At 46.5% G+C, this 17,408-nt stretch overlaps 1 protein-coding gene across 1 annotated transcript in view; it reads right to left on the reverse strand.

Moving 5' to 3' along the window:
* TMEM255B (transmembrane protein 255B) overlaps positions 1-17,408 on the reverse strand; it is a gene marked incomplete at its 5' end in the record, with an annotated part of 41,387 nt that overhangs the window by 13,947 nt on the left and 10,032 nt on the right. The window contains one exon of the mRNA XM_081084650.1: positions 2,531-2,620. Coding sequence (XP_080940776.1) covers positions 2,531-2,620 — 90 coding nt within the window. The remainder of the gene's footprint in view (positions 1-2,530; positions 2,621-17,408) is intronic.

Raw genomic sequence — 17,408 nt, forward strand, 5'->3', positions numbered from 1 at the left:
CGCTGGCTCTTAAGAGAATTTCTCCAGGTGTGCGCTGAGCGGGAGAGGAGGCCTGGGGAAAGCCGGTGACACAGCAACAGGGCGGGACCCACCTCCGGCTGCTGGGAGCCCCTCTGTCAGGAGGGACCCACTTTCTCAGGAAGGCAAGGCTGGTTTTTCCTTCACAACCAGGATTCCCAAAACCACCTTCCAGACCCAAGCGTTTAATTTGGTGGGGAAGGTAAAAACCTTAAAATGATCTCATTTTGAAAATGGTCTTAAGAAATTATATCGACCAGTTGTTCTCCATCTCCATTGAGAGAGAAGGATGGGTTTGTGAGCAGCTGCAGACATGCGGTCCGAGTTGGTCCTGGTACTGAGGGTTCTCATGCCCCACCCGGGCTTCACATGGGCTGCCTCGTGGTGAGAGGAAACCAGTTGGCTCGAGGTCAGGTATCATCACTCAAATGCCCCTGTAAGCAGATGTCCAGGTCCATGCGCTAACACTGCCCCCAAGTGCACATCTGTCTACGGGCACTCCTCCCACACCAGCTCCCTGAGGGCAGACATGGATTGTCTCCGTAGAAGACCTTGGCATTGTCAACCCCCAGCTGGCATGGCTTGAGCAATAGGACGCTTGCTCCTTGAGGAAAGGGCCAAGGCATGTCCATCTTTGCACTCCCAGCTCAAGTGAGGCCCTTGTTCAATATTTGCTGATTGACTGACACTTGAGATAATGCAGGTATGACAGTCCAACACCACAGCAACCTGCTGACCTCAGTAACTTAGCACTGGATGGGAAATCAGGTTCGGATCAAAGGATATGCTTTCTGTTCCAACCAAACAGTGTGCTGAAACCATGACAACAAATATGGGCCAGGGACTCCTAGATCAATTAACTTTCCAAAAATAAGAAACAAGGGGGGGAAAGTCTGGGACAAAGTATACACCATTTCCTAAAAAGTGCTATAAATGTAAATATTTATTTCACAAACAGTGAAGAACCTAGAACAGCGGTTCTCAACCTGTGGGTCGTGACCCCTTTGGGGGTCGAAGGACCCTTTCACAGGGGTCACCTAAGACCATCCGAAAACACATATATAATTACATATTGTTTTGTGATTAATCACTATGCTCTAATTATGTTCAATTTGTAACAATGAAAATACATCCTGCATATCAGATATTTACATTACGATTCATAACAGTAGCAAAATTACAGCTATGAAGTAGCAACGAAAATAATTTTATGGTTGGGGGTCACCACAACACAAGGAACTGTATTAATGGGTCGCGGCATTAGGAAGGTTGAGAACCACTGCCCTAGAAGGATAATTGTGGTGCAGTTCTGGCCTTGGCTGGGGGTGTTAGTCCCTCACCTCTTCCAGGTGGCTCTCTAGCCCACAGGACCTGGGAGGTTCTGCTGTGTTTTCCTCTGTCTCAGTCTTACCACTGGCACCACAGTAGGCTTGTTTACACTGGCATCACCACAAACATGTGAGTACTTCGTTGCACTATGACATGACGATGGCTATGAAGTCACTAGGCGATAGGAATGTTTCAGCTCCATTGTAATCTTATGAGACCACCTCATACATGCACTCGGTCACTGTCCGAAACATCATTATGTGGCACATGACTGTAACCACTGACAGAATCTTCCATCTCGGGCTTCCACACCATTAGGTAAACCTATAAGGATTTCACAGTTTACAGTGTCAAGCTGGAAAATTCTGTCATAACCTTTTTTTAAAAAATTGATTTCAGAGAGGAAGAAAGGGAGAGAGAGATAGAAACATCAATGATGAGAGAGAATCATTGATCGGCTGCCTCCTGCTCGCCCCCTACTGGGAATTAAGCCTGCAACCCAGGCATGTGCTCTTGACCAGAATCAAACCCAGAACCCTTCAGTCCGCAGGCTATCGCTCTATCCACTGAGCCAAACCAGCTAGGGGTGTCATAACCTCTTTTTTTAAAAATATATTTCACTGATCCCTTACAGAGAGGAAGGGAGAGGGACAGAGAGTCAGAAACATCGATCAGCTGCCTCCTGCACACCCCCCACTGGGGACGTGCCCACAACCAAGGCACATGCCCCCAACCAGAATCGAACCCGGGACCCTGCAGTCCACAGGCCGATGCTCTATCCACTGAGCCAAACTGGTCAGGGCCTGTCATAACCTTTTAAGAGAAACACATTTGAACTATAAAACCTGGGAAGGCATGAGTCAGCAGATTTCGGGATGTATTTCGTCTTATTAAATTTAAAGAATGACCTGAGGAAAGTTACTTGGGAAGTTGAAGACTTTGATTCTGACTGATGGGATGGTGTGTGCACACACACGTGTGTGTGTGTGTGTGTGTGTGTGTGTGTGTGTGTGTGTGTGTTGCAGGCAATAAAGAAAAGTGACAGAAGGAAGGACATCAATTGACAAACAGAAACGGAGAGAGAAGCAGGGAAGGTCTCTGAGCTCCGGGAAGTTATTTCTGTATGCAGGTCTTTCACACCCAGGAAAGCGATTGAGAGCAAAATTAAAAAGATGGAACTCACTATGTGCCGAGCGGCAAACACGCCGTCCACGATGGCACAGCAGAAGGCGGCCACCACGCCGAAGCTGATAAACACAATGGCTGCCACCAGCTGGAAGCAGAAGATGAGAGGAGGGTGTGGGTGTCCAGTGCTTAACAAAAACCTGTTTTCAAATGCAGACCAGTTCCAAGTCCCGCCTGATGTTAGCCGTGCCTTTTGCAGAATTCTCATTTCTTCCCTACCACCCCTGTCCTCAGTGACTCACAGCCTCGAACAGACCCTGGGCCAGAGTTCACCCCATACAAGGCACATTCTTGTTGATTTTATTTCACACAATAAATAGGCTGCTGTGTGGGTGGGGATCTTCAGTTCCTGCCCCTCTGCACAATCCTCACGAATAATCAGAGATTATTTAACCAGCTCCTACAATGGATATTTAAATGGTTTACAATTTCTTGCTATTACTTACTCTGCTACAAAGACCTTAAATTTGTTCTCCATATAAAATCTGTGTTAATGTATGAGTAGGATAGATTCCTGGAACATTCAAGAACCCATACTTTTAGATAGGACCCACTTAGGATTGCTGCTCTTAGACTCTGAGCGAGAAGGCTACGTTGCCCCATAAAGGAGCTTGGCCAATTGGACTCCCTCTCCCTGATAGTCTAACACCCATCTCCTTAGATCCCAAACAACACTTCATAGTATTAACCTTTTATGCTTTACCAACCTGCGGTTGGTGATCTTTTCTTACAGTTGCTGGCCATTTCTTTAAATTTTTGCTGGTGAAATAATTTCAAGTTTACCAAAACAAATAGCAAAAATCATACAAAGAATCCTGTCTCCTTTCCTCAAATTCCAACCCTTTCAAAACCACGTTCATGACTTTCCTTATCATAACTCCTCTCTCCAGCAATGAGAACTCCACTCTCATGAGCCACAACATACGTATTTCCTCGGCCCTAGAATGTGCATTAAAGTAGTTTGGGAATTACTAACCCAAACCTTGTGAAAAACAAGCTACTATCTAGAGGTCAATATTTGTGTGCAGTTCTTTTTGTCTCTAGCCTTAGAGAATATGGTCAAAACCTGTTTCCCCACGTGACTTAGGTTGGTTCCCTCCCTGTGGCTGAGTTACTCATTAATAATGCAGTCAGGCTCACAGGTGACTGTATTCCATATGGCCCTCTCCCGCTCCATCCTTGTGAGTCTGCATTATTTATATATCCATCTAAGTATAGGGAGTTGGTAAGAAACGTTGCCTGCCCGGACACCCCAGAACTTTGAGTTCAGATTTGATGTGAACAAGGGGACAGATGCCGAGATGGGAGGCGCCGTCCATGCTGCTGTCCAAGGTGAAAGGAGGCCGGCCGGTTCCCGGGCTTGCCTTGAACACAGCCCCTTCCCTCACACCCCCACTCCAGCCCCATTCTGTGTTGCTTCGAAATGAAAACAGCCCCCCGACATTGCAAATCAGAGCTGTCTCCTGAGTCCTTTTGGGGGATCTCTGAACTGGTCACCTTTTTGGTCCTCAGTTTCCCCATCTGGAAAGGAGGTGCGGGGCTATGACTTATCAGTGGGTTGAATAAATGCCTCCGGACACCTGAGCTGCTCTAGGTGCTATGGGTGCAGATGTGACAAAGCCAACAGATGTCCTTGGCCTTTCCCACAATAGATGGCATTTTATGATGCGTTTATTAAAGAAGGACTTGGGGCCGCCTGTGGCAGCTGTGCCTGCATAAGCCTTGATCTGTACAACAACAACAAAATGATTTCCTATTGGACTTTCTACGGTGCCAAGGAAGTTTTAACACCGGGTCCTCTGCACAGCTGCTCTGGGTCAATGGAAGCAATAATGAGTCAGTAGCTGCTCTGAGTGCTGGAGAGAAGCAGAATGGGATGGGTCCCCACCCTGAAGAGCGGACGCCCCAGGGTGATAACGCTATAACAGGTGTAAATCAAGAGCTCCGGATGTGGGCACAAAGGAGGACCCACCTTAGCCTGAGGATGGTGGAGGCCCTGGAAAAATACACCGAATTTCCTCCAGAAGCCGTGCCAGCCAGGAGCTCCACTACCTACCACGGAACATTTGCTGTTCATCAGCACTAACGAAATATGGCCTAAGGCAAAACTGCTTCCTTTATCTCAGTGGGGAGGGGACAGCCATGTGGCTTCTTCCCCTATGAAATTACTGCATACAAATAAAATCATTATGATGCACAGAGTTATGGAAAAATCTTTTGAGGAATTATATCTAGCCCAGTGGTTCTCAACCTTCCTAGTGCCGCGACCCTTTAATACAGTTCCTCATGTTGTGGTGACCCCCAATTTCATTGTTACAAATTGAACATAATTAAAGCATAGTGATTAATCACAAAAACAACATGTAATTATATGTGTGTTTTCCGATGGTCTTAGGCGACCCCTGTGAAAGGGTCGTTCGACCCCCAAAGGGGTCGTGACCCACAGGTTGAGCACCGCTGATCTAGCCGGACTTCCCTACATTTGTATTGTTGTTATACAAAAAATAACAACAAAACATTGTTGTTATAAAAGATTCAGAAGCAACTTTCAGATTTCCCAGTAGGGAGGCCAGGGGCCTTTGCTTTTCTGAAGGGGAAAAAAAGCCTGCCTCTAATTTGGCGGCTTGTCTTCCCAGCCTCTTCCTTTGACCTTCTTGCCGCTCCCAGATGGATGCTCTTTGTCCTCACTCGGTGCACACCCTTCGAAGATGAAAGACGAAGCCCCGTGGTTCATGCTTTTCTTTCATACTCGCCTTGAATCCCAAGGTCAAACCAGCTCGTTTTAATCAGCTGGGAGAGAAGGGTGGTATGTCACCATTATTCCTGCCAAGGGTGCTTCTGTGATTAACACAAGGGCCCTCAACCCAGCAGCTGGAGGGGACAGACGCAGCTCACACTCTGTCCCATAAGGGCACCCCTAATTCTTTTTTTTTTTTTACTTGGAAGCTTGAACTTAAACTCTTTTATGTGGTTTGTTTTGTTTTGTTTTATATTCTTTATTGTTTATAGTATTAAATATGTCTCCTTTTCCCCGCATTGACCTCTCCCCGGCCACCTCCATCTCCCAGCACAGGCCCTCACCCGCCTCCCCCCCCCCCCCCCCCCGCCCCACCCCAGTGTCTGTGTCCATTGGTTATGCTTTTATGCATGCATACAAGTCCTTCGGTTGATCTCTTACCCCCACCACCACCCTCCCCAGCCTTCCCCCTGAAGTTTGATGGTCTGTTTGATGTTTCTCTGTCTCTGGATCTATTTTTGTTCATCAGTTTATGTTGCTCATTATATTCCACAAATGAGTGAGATCATGTGATATTTATCTTTCTCTGACTGGCTTATTTCCCTTAGCATAATGCTCTCCATTTCCACCCATGCTGTTGCGAATGGTAGGGGTTCTTTCTTTTTTATAGCAGCGTAGTATTCCATTGTGTAGATGTACCACAGTTTTTTAATCCACTCATCTGCTGATGGGCACTTAGGCTGTTTCCAAATCTTAGCTATTGTAAATTGTGCTGCTATGAACATGGGATATATTCCTAGAAGTGGGATTACTGGGTCAAATGGAAGTTCCATTTTTGAGGAAACTCCATACTGTTTTCCACAGTGACTGCACCAGTCTGCATTCCCAACCCCTAAATCTTATTGGGCAGAATTTGCAGCCAAAGAGGGTGAAGGAGAAGAGACTCAAAGATGAACAAAAATCACTTTGGAGTTCCCAAAGTCCTTTAGCACAGGGCGTCCCATCTAATTCTGACAACTGTGATGTCATTACCTGAGAAACTTCCAGACACAACACTGTGCATGACCCCCCTAATGCCCTGTCATTTTTCTGAGCCATGTCAGGGCCTGCTGCCCCGTGAGGTTATGATGAACCAACTCGATGACTCCTCAGAGAACCCCACGTGTCCTGGCCAGGCGGCCAGCTCTGGCCCTATGTGCCTGGTCACAGCTGGGATCGTCGAGAGACCCTCATCTTTACCTCCACCTGATTTCATCCAGAAATTCACAGAAAGCACAAAATTTCTGAAGTACCCTTCAACAAAGCAGGACTGCCCTCAACTGTCCAGATTTACAACCATGCTCTGATTTGGTCTTGCACAAACTGTCCCCACCATTTGAATGTCCTCATCAACTCTCATGGGTCCTGCCTGGTGGCCCTTCCTCTTCCCACCCCCGAGAAAAGTCAAGTTTACTGCTAGCAGACTGTTCCCATGTTAAACTCATGACCATGCGTGTGGTAAATTCAGTGCTAGCAAGATCCCATGCATCATCAATGCAGTGCTGGGATGGTCACACGCATGACACTGCCCAAGAACTTCTTTGGTGGGTAAGCCCCAGAGTCTGGGTGAGAGTGTTGGGAAGGACGCTGGAAATTCTCTCCTCCAACTCTTCTGGCTGGAAATGGAAAACTTGCCAGAATCAGCAACGGCAGAGAGCCTCTTGGGAAAAACCGAGATGGGTTTTCTGTCACAGCTACTTCACTCCTTTCACTAACTCTCCTTCACGCTAGTGGTGAGTATGACAATGCAAAGCAGAAGCCTGATCAGTTCCCTAAAGGTACAAACCAAATCACTTTCCATGTGTGAGGCCTGCCAGAACCTGTGGATTTTGCAAACAGAAACTGTCTGTTACTCTAGCAACTTTGAAAGGCTCTAGATCAGTGGTTCTCAACCTTCCTAATGCCGTGACCCTTTAATACAGTTCCTCATGTTGTGGTGGCCCCCAACCATAAAATTATTTTCATTGCTACTTCAAAACTGTAATTGTGCTACTGTTATGAGTCATAATATAAATATCTGATATGCAGGATGTAGTTTCATTGTTACAAATGGAACATAATTAAAGCATAGTGACTAGTCACAAAAACAATATGTAATTATATATGTGTTTTCCGATGGTCTTAGGTGACCCTTGTGAAAGGGTCGCTCGACCCCCAAAGGGGTGGCTACCCACAGGTTGAGAACCGCTGCTCTAGATTGATATTTTAATTTCACTATTAACATTTTGATAATTACTTATTAATATTTCATCGCACCATTTGGGGGTCTCTTCTCTTGGGAGAAGGGCAACCAGGTTATTGTGGGGGAAAGGTCACCTTCAAATCCCTGCTGGGCTCACCGATCTGCATTTCAACAGGGAAAGTAGATTAAAAAAACAAATACCAAATAGACGATAAGGCTGTGGTGATAAGAGGAGACAGAAAACAGGGGAAGGTGAGAGCCTGTCGCTGGGAAGGCTGTCACTTGGGCGGTCAGGACTCTGTGTGCCCCTCATCCCCATGTGGCCCTCCATCTTCTTTTCTAAACCAGCCTCCTAAAACTTGCCCCTGTGCCCTCTGGTGTCCTTGGTAAAATCCAGTAAGTCCGCAGCCCCTTTGTAACTTCTCCCCTCCTGGCTCTGATTGGGTCCCTCTGCCCCACTCTTGGTCCCTGGGACTCCGGACAGGCCAGGCTCTGCCTTGGCACCTATCACCACGGAGACCATTCTCTCTTCACCTCCCACAACCCCAGACGTAAGTCCAGGTCCCTGACTCACTCCTGGCGGCTGTCATTCAGGGACCTCCAGGTCATTCCCTCTTTCCTGGCTCACGGTCACCCTCACCAGTGTGACCACAGCCGCGCTCCTTGGTGACTCTGAGGTCCAGGGTGACCCTTCCAGTGCCCTGGCTCTCAGCGCCTGGCCCATGCTCACCACCTTCCTCAGCGCACAGCCCCTCTCAGTGCTGGCCCCATGCCCTGCACCGTCTGACTGCCCACTCAGCACTGCCACACAGGCGCCAACCGTCCAACCACCCGGCCCTTCATCCTGGTCCCGCACTGGTCACCATCTGAACTGTGTGCACATTTCCCAGCTTACAGACCCTGTGAATACCCACAACCCCTTGCTCCTCCCTCACAGTCTTGTGTTCATTTGCCAAAACCCAAACTTAGTTAAATACAGCTCTCCAACTTCACACCTGAGCAGGTGCGCATGGGGACCTGCGCTCACTCATCTGAGGACCATGCCTGCTCCTCCGACCAGCCCCACACATCCCTCCTCCCAGCAGCAGGTGAACCTTTGCTCAGTTCCCTGGGAAAGCAAAAGCCATCAGAAGAGAACCTGTACCATGACCGCACCTGCCAGCCCTGCGCCGGCCCCACACTCAGGGCTGCGCGCCTACCCGGACCAGCAGCTCCACGCCTTTGTGCGCCACAAACACCGCACCACCAGCCCTGCCTCCTCCCCGCAGCCCCCTGTCTTCTCCTCCACTAGACCTTCCGTCAGCACAGACACGCCAGAATTCCTCCTTTCTCAAACCACAAACCACTTCCTTGATGTCCACTCCCCTGTAGCTCCTCCTCCTCCTTTCAGCTTTCCCTAACCTTCCGAAGGCTGCTGATGTTGCTGTCTGCACACTAGCGACTGTCCCTACCTTGCCAAGGTTAGCCATCACCTGCACGTGTCTCCTCCACCTGCACCCCTGCACTCTGTCTCCTCCGTCTGTACCCCTACGCTTTGTCTCTTCACCTTTGCCACTACCTTTCCTCCTCTCGACCACAGTCGATAAAGCTAAAAATCAATAACAAATGGAAAATCCACAAATATGTGAAAATTAAACACATCCTCTTAAACCAATGGGTCAAATTAGAAATCACAAGGGAAATTTAAAAACACTTTGAGATGAACAAAAATGAAAACAAAAACAGCCAAACTCAAGGGACAGGGCAAACACAACACTCATTAAAAAAGAAGAAAGATTTCAAATTAATAACCTAACACTTTAAGAACTTGAAAAATAACAGCAAACTAAACCCAAAGCCAGCAAAAGAAAGGAAATAATAAGGGTTACAGCAGGTATACAGAAAATAGTGAATAGAAAAACAAAAAATGTAACTAAAAGTTGGTTCTTTGAAAAGATTAACAATATTGACAAGTCTTTAGCTAAACTGACTACAAAAACTTGAGAAAAAAAGCAAATGACTAAAATCAGAAATGAAAGTGGGAGCATTATACCAACTTTAGAGAAATTAAAAGAATTATAAGGAAATACTATGAATTATTATACACCAATCAATTTGATGATCCAAATGAGATGGACAAATTACTGACAGGCACACAAATTACCAAAATTAACTTAAGAAAAAAAAAAGAAAGTCTCAATAAACCTATAAAAAGTAAAGAGATTGAATCAGTAACCAAAAACCTCCCAACAAAGAAAAGCCTAGGGCCAGATGGCTTCACTGGTAAGTTATACCAAATAGTTAAAGAAGAATTACATCAACCCTACTCCAACTGTTCCAAAAGTAGAAAAGGAGGGAGCACTTCCTGACACTCAATGAGGGCAGCATTGGCCTGACACCTAAGCCAGACAAAAAATATGAAAAGACAGGATCAACAGCAGACCACATCCCTTATGAATATAAAGGTGAAAATCCTCAATAAAATACTAGCAAACTGAACCCAACAGCACATTAAAAGGATCACATCCCATGTCCAGGAATGCAAGAGTGGTTCAACACAAGAAAATCAATCAATGTAATATAGCACATTAAAAGAATGAAGGAAAAAAACAACCAAAATTGTCATCTCAATTAATGCAGAAAAAGCACTTAACAAAATCCAAACTCTTTTATGATATAAACACTCAACAAATTAGAAATAGAAGAGAATTTCCTTAACATAATAAAGGGTGTTAACCAAAATCTCCAGCAAACATCATACTCAATGGTAAAAGACTAAAAGCTTTCTCCCTGATATAAGCAACAGGACTAGGATGCCCACTTTCACCACTGCTGTTCAATATTTTCCTGCAAGTCCTTGCCAGGGAAAATTAGGCAGAAAAAAAGAAAAACAAGGCACCTACATTGGAAAGGAAGAAGTAAAACTATCTCTATTTACATGATTCCAAGTATATAAACTACCAAATAATCCACAAAAAACTACTACAAATAATGAATGAATTCAGCAAAGTTGCAAGGTTCAAGATCAATATACAAAAAATGAGTGGTGTTTCAATACACCATCAATGAACAACTTAAAAAGGAAATTAAGAAAAAAATCCATTTATAATATCACCCCCAAAAATAAAATACTTAAAAATAAATTTAATTGAGGAGGTAAAGGACTTGTACACTAAAAAAAAAATACAAAACATTGTTGAGAGAAATTTTAAAAGACCTAATTAAGTAGAAAGAATCCCACGACTTAATATTGTGAATACGGAAATATTCTCTCCAAAGCGATCTAGAGATTCAATGCAACCCTTAGCAGAACATCAATGGCCTTTTGCAGAAATGGAGAGGCCATATGGATATGCAAGGGGCTCTAAATAGACAACAGAATCCTGAAAAAGAAAAAACATCATGAGAGGACTCATGCTTTCTGATTACAAAAATTACTAGAAATTTACAGGAATGGAAACAGTGTGATGTTGGCCTAAGGCTAGACTGTGACATATAGGCCACATATAGACTGTGGTCTATATGTCACTGAGATTGAAATTCAGAAAGAAACCCAAACACCTATGTCCAATTGATCTTCAACAAGGGTGCCAAGTTCATTGAATGGGGTAAAAGAACAGTCTCTTGAGAAAATGGTACTGGGTGCCACACCAGCACGGCCAAGGGTGAACCTAAGTGGGGGCGGCTGAAAGGCTTACAAAAGCCAGACAAGAGAATGAAAGCTGGGTCTCCGTGGGACGCTGCTTCTCTGAGAGACAGCACCGATGCCCACAAGCCGTATCTTTATTTTATAGCAGATGCCACGAGGCAAAGTAAGGGTGTGATCAAGATGTTTACAATATTCTCTCGGGTTTCCATCCTACTCAACTACACGCACCTGAACTCTATCAAGCCCACGTCACTCAGGCATGTGGGGCCACATGTTCGGATCATAGGTTCAAGTTTACAACTACAGCTGTTGGCTATAACTGTGCTGGAAGGGCTCTGCCCTCCAAGCTGGGATTCGCAAGTGGCAATGAGAGGACTGTGCCCTCTCATTAGTCCAAGGCTTGAACCTGTCCAAAACACTGTATCAGCTCCCCATAGTACTGGAATAACTAGATACCCACATGCAAAAGAATGAAGCTAGACTCTTACCTTATACCATATGCAAAAATTAACTAAAAATTGATCAATGAGCTAAAACTATAAAACTATTCAAAGAAGGCATAAGGGTAAATCTTCATGACCTCAATGTGGTGATGAATTCTTAGATTTCACAAAAGCCTGAGCAGTAAAAGAAAAAATAGATAAAATGGACTGCATCACAACTTAAAACTTTGGGGCAGAAACCGTGTCCCTTGTGGTACCTAGTAAGCTCTCAATGACTACATGTTGAAATGAGATGTATCTTTTCAGACACACAGGTGACATAATGCATTGCCTGAAATTGGACTTTCCAGTTCAAAGAAGACAGATCTCTGTAGGGAATCCTGCTGGCTATCAGTCCAGCATCCACCCCTCCTTTCTTTCCTGCTAACTAACATTGATTTTATTCAGGCCCCTCATGTCCACATAAGTCACCTCCCTCTGGGGAATGACCCCACCCAGCTCCTCAGTGAACCTGTTATTAGTGAGATAATCCCATGACAGGGGTTGGTTTAGAAATGAGCGTGAACCTGGCCAATGAGATAAAAGGAAAAGTCTGTCAAGGACTCGGAGAAAGTTTTCAAAGGAAGACACCATCTGCTTCCTTCCTCTGGATGCTGCTCTATCAGGAGGGTGACAACCCCGTGGGAGTGGGGCCTCAGGACACACTGAGCCATCGAGTCAGCCGACCATAAAACCACCCACTCTGGACGTCCTGGAGGGATACAAATCCTCACAGTCTCTGCCAGTTAAGGCTGGAGTTTATGTTCTTTGCAGACAAAAGCTCTGCAACCACTTCCACCTAAAGTTCATGTCTTCCAAAGAGTCATTCATTCACTAAGCAAAGGTGTGTGGCGGTGAGAACACTAGATTGGCCTCTCAGGGAACATGTCATTATAAACAGGTAAGTGCTAGGACGGATAAATGTCATAAAGGTATGAATCCCGGAGGTTAGGGGAGCTTTGCTGAGATATGAAGGAGGAACTGGAGTTAATTAAGTAGAAGAAGGTGGGGGTGGAGGATAGAGCATTCCAGACAGGTAGAAAGAGACAGAGACAGACAGACACAGAGAGGGAGAGACAAGAGAGGAAGACAGCTCCGCTAGCAGGAGCTTGGCAAGGAGTGGCACTCATTAAGAGTTTATTCCTTCCCTCAGCACCCAGAGACGAGGAGGAGGACAGTCTGGAATGCCCCCTGACCTCTCCAGGCTCTCCCAGGAGGTGGCTTTGGTGACCTGAGCCTGTAGGTAAAAATCCTAACAGGAATAAAGCAAAGGCTCGGCTCTGCTCTGCTTAAGGTGAAAGGAGGCTGAAAGTGGCCCTCCTCTTGTCTTCCCCACCCTCCCTCCCCCTCTTCTGAACAGACACACATGTCAAAGATAGAACCTGTCTTGTAGAATAAGATGGAGGGTTTTCATTACCTGAGAGGAGACCAAACACTCCTATATGTTCCTTGGGATAATTTGTTCTTATCAAATCTACTAAGTATTATTCTTATAGGACATAGAGGTGACATCTTTTCGATGATCAGTTGCCTGCAGCAGGATCTTGTCTATAATCACAGAGAAAAACAGGTGAAGGGAGATAGAGAATGGAGCAAAGGAGGATTTCAGCTGACATTTGAAGAAATAACGGGGTCAAGATCGCAGAGGAGGAGATGATATACAGGAAAAGATGCCAGTGGGGTCATGAAACCCTCCTGGGATTGGGGAGGGAGCCCCTCCATCGTATATGGTGAAAGAACACTCACGGCACATCACGCGATCAAAGAGCTTGAGAGATGAGTTCAGACAGAGTTAACTCCACATTGACTTTCCGACAGGGCCATGGTGCCATTGATTCTCCTGGTCTCATTTCAGCCTTTATCCACCAGCAGCTCCGCCTTCTCCTCCCAGCTTTGGAATGGAACCTTCTGGGCCCTTCTCAAACTCAACCACCTCTTCTCTGCTCTCCCTCACAGCCCTCCCATGGTGCCCTCTGGTGCTCTGGGCATAAGCCTAAGGTCTGTGAGATGATTCCCCGCTTGGTACCTAACATGACACCTTGCACATGGAGTGCGCTTGGTAAGTGTGGGTTGAAGAAAGAAATGGATGGATGACAACCATCCATGTTCGGGGAACGCTTGTGAAGTAACAAGTGCCCGCTACACAATATTGATGGTTATTGACAGTTATTGATGGTTATTGCTGGGGTGACAGTTAAAGTAGCTTTGAGGTGGAATCAATAATTTCATTTTCCCTCCAGAGATGCCCATGCACACACCAAGGCTGTAGTTGCATGGTATTCCTGGTGGAGTGGCAGCAAAAACAGACCTGGTTGTGGCTTTCCATCAGCAAATTCCCAGGGCCCTTTCTTAACAGGCAGATATTTGGATCCACCCGGAAATTGATTAATTTTTCCCAACAGGCCTCCCACGGACATGGCTTACAGAGCAGTAAATATAAAAGTTCTGGCATTTCTTTCAAACAGAGCATTTTTGTGAGCTCATGGCTGCACAGACAGAGATCCAGAGTGCCTGGCCCTACGTAAATTCTCCCCATGTGGCCACGACAGACCTAATCACTGCGTCCTGAGATGTTTGCCCCCAGGACCAGAGGAGTACAGAGCGAGGCGCTCTCTCACACCCACCATCCACCTTCGCTGCTTCTGAGTGGGACTTCAGGACAACATTGCTTCAGAGGAGCTCGCGGTTAAGGGGAGACCAAGAAAAGAACAGGCTGGCAGTGCCCTCGGCGGTCCCAGATCTGTCTCTTGCTTCAACAGTGTTTAGACGGAACAGACCCAGGGACGCCCCTTCTTCTAGCCTCCGACCACTCTCCTGCATCTCATCCAGTCACCACCTTCAAAACCACCTCCAGGACCAGCCAACACACCGGGTTTTTCCTACCTTAACTCCTTACGCTTAACAGCCATGAGCTTCCAAATTCGTCAGAATTATTCCACCAAGATGGAGGCTCCGGTCAACGGCCTGGCCAACCTGCACCTGCACCTACCTCTCTCTGGGCTACTACTACAACCCTGACGATGTGGCTCTCGAGGGCGGGGGCCACTTCTTCTGCGAGTTGGCAGAGAAGAAGCACGAGGGCGCTGAGCATCTCTTAAAGTTGCAAAACAAGCGTGGCGGCCGCATTCTCTTCCAGGACGTGCTGAAACCTTCCCAAGATGAGTGGGCCAAAACTCAGGACGCCATGGAGGCCGCCCTGGCCTTGGAGAGGAACGGGAACCAGGCCCTGGTGGAGCTGCAGGCCCTGGGTTCTACCTGTGCAGACCTTCGGGTCTGTGACTTCCTGGAGAGCCACTTCCTGGATGCGGAGGTGAAACCGATCAAGAAGATGGGCGACACCTGACTCACCTCCGCAGGCTGCCGGCCCCCGGGCTGGGCTGGGCGAGTGTCTCTTCGAAAGGCTCGCCCTTGAGCCCCACCAGGAGCCTTTGGAGCCCAGGGGCCTTTCAGAGGCCCCTCTGCATCGCCCTGGTATCCCTGGCTTTTACCTGAGCCTCTTCCCGAAACTATTAGTCATTCTTTTAACCACCCTGGAGCCCTCTCCCATGCCTTGAACCAAATGAAATAATAAAGCTTTTTGCAGGAACAGAAAAAAAAAGAAAAGAACAGGCTGCCAGGGAGCCACTGGCCAGAGAGCCGCATCCCGGCACACACTCGCAGCGCAGCGTGGACAGCTCCAGGTTAGTGCAGCGAAACATGTTCTGAGTTGCGCAGCCAGCCCCACATGCTGGGACAGGATGGCCCACAGCCCCAGTGGCTGGATCCTTCAAACTAGAAGGAACAGAAGGACCAGGGTCCAGAGGCCAAGACCGTGTGGGTGGAATGGAGGCTGGCTGTCACCCCAGCAAGTGGCAGGGCAGAGGTCCAACTTTGCTTCTCCTGGTGGTCCGTGGAGAAGGCAGGTGCCACCAAAGGAACAGTTCTTATGTAATCAGGGTGCTGAGCCTCCTCAGTAGCAGGTACACACACTCAAAAGCCCCAACACCCGGGTGCTTACATACTGGAACTTGACCTGTTTTCTTATAACCAGATCTAGTTTCTGTCACACACACACCCCAGGTGGCCAGATGGCAGGAAAGGTGGGCAACTCCGGTGGCTTCTCCATTCACCCTCCTCACCCCAAATCCCCCTACCCCCTCTCTCCCAAAGTTAACCAAACTTCTGGAAGGTGTAGGTGGCAGCATCTTCAGGGGGAAGGTATCCCTCAGGGTCCCTTGTCCTTCAGCCCCTCCCAACAGACCAAAAGCAGAGGAGTGGAGAGGGAGACAACAGGAGGCTCTCTCACACAACACCCAGCAGAAGAGAAAAAATGGTATCTCCAGACCAGACAGACAAAGGCTGATGCCCTCACCCTTCGCAGGAAATGTTTTTCATCTATAAGTTACTTATTAGTCCTTATTGGTTCTTCTAGTTCAGTGGCTTTTAAACTATAATCCAGGAAGATTCCTGTGTGTGTGCATGTGCATGTGCATGTGTGCATGTGCATGTGCGTGTGCATGTATGTGTATGCATGCACATATGGTGGGGAGGAGATCAGCAGCTAACAAACTTTTAGGCCTTTAACTTCTCCATCTCTGCCTTTGGGACCATGCTAAGCTACAGGGCTATTAGTGAAACCAATGATTCATGTGTCTGTTTCGGTGACTCCAAAGTAATAACTCATTCATCAATGGAAAAGTATCAAAAGCTGACTCAGTTTGGAGCATTCTTTAGATATCACTGGAGACTAACATAATAATGGGCAGAGATAATGGTGAAGCCACTTCTAATGATTAGATTGAACAGAGTGAAATGATACCACGTAATGATATCATTATAGATGAAATGAGACCATGTCTGGGATTAGTTTCAAAATAACATGAGAAGGGAAGAAATGGGTGGGAGCCGATGCAAGACTGGCCCTGAGTCAACAGTTGATGAAGTTGGGAGATGAGTACAGAGGAGTTCCTTCTACCAGTCTGTCTAGTTTGGGATCTGTTTAAATTTTTCTGTAGTAAAAATTAAAATTAATCAAGAAAAATAAAGCATTCTTCATATTTAGGAGCAAATGAAATACAAGCATTTTCTCTCGGGCTGACATTTTCTCAGCCTGCTATTGTCTCTCTTTGAAACAACTTGCTCTGACTAACCTATGTGCTTAAACACAGCATTCAACAATGGTTACTAGTCTCTGAACCCTGCCATGGGCCAGCGTGTGCTAGATATCCTCCCGTGCATTAGCTCAGATGCTCCAGGCACCCCTGAGAATGCGGGCACTGAGGTTCAAGTCTGCCAAGTAAGTTTCCCGAGAGCACGCCACTAATGGTGATGGACACAGGTTTCGGCTTTCACAACCATTAAATTAAGTGTTAGACAGTGAAATATGTGTTTATCATTCAAAGTTAGCCTTGGAAGAAGCGTTCCTTGAAAAGACAGAAATGAGTCTGTGGAGGCATCGCAGACAGCGCCAATCAGAAGGCTGTGCTCTGCGGAGCCGGGGGCCCTAACTTGCCGCGTGTTCAGGGAAGCTAATTGGGGAGCTGGACCCCACACTGCTTTGGCAGCTGCTGTCAATTCCAGGTTTTCATCCTTCCATTCCAAGGCCCACATTTCTTTTACTAAACCATAGAAATGAACTTCCAGTATCCAGACTGTGGAAAAAAAGAAGCAAAACTATCTAATGTGCAGGTGATCTAATCTTATAGATGGAAAATTCCAAGGAATCCACTAAAAATAAAAACTATGAGACCTAATAAATGAGTTCAACATGTATTAGGTCTCACAGATACAAGACTAAATAGAAAAACCAATTGTATTTTTATATACTTG

The sequence above is a fragment of the Myotis nattereri genome (assembly GCF_964212035.1).
Source record: "Myotis nattereri genome assembly, chromosome: 2".
Lineage (NCBI taxonomy): Eukaryota > Metazoa > Chordata > Mammalia > Chiroptera > Vespertilionidae > Myotis > Myotis nattereri.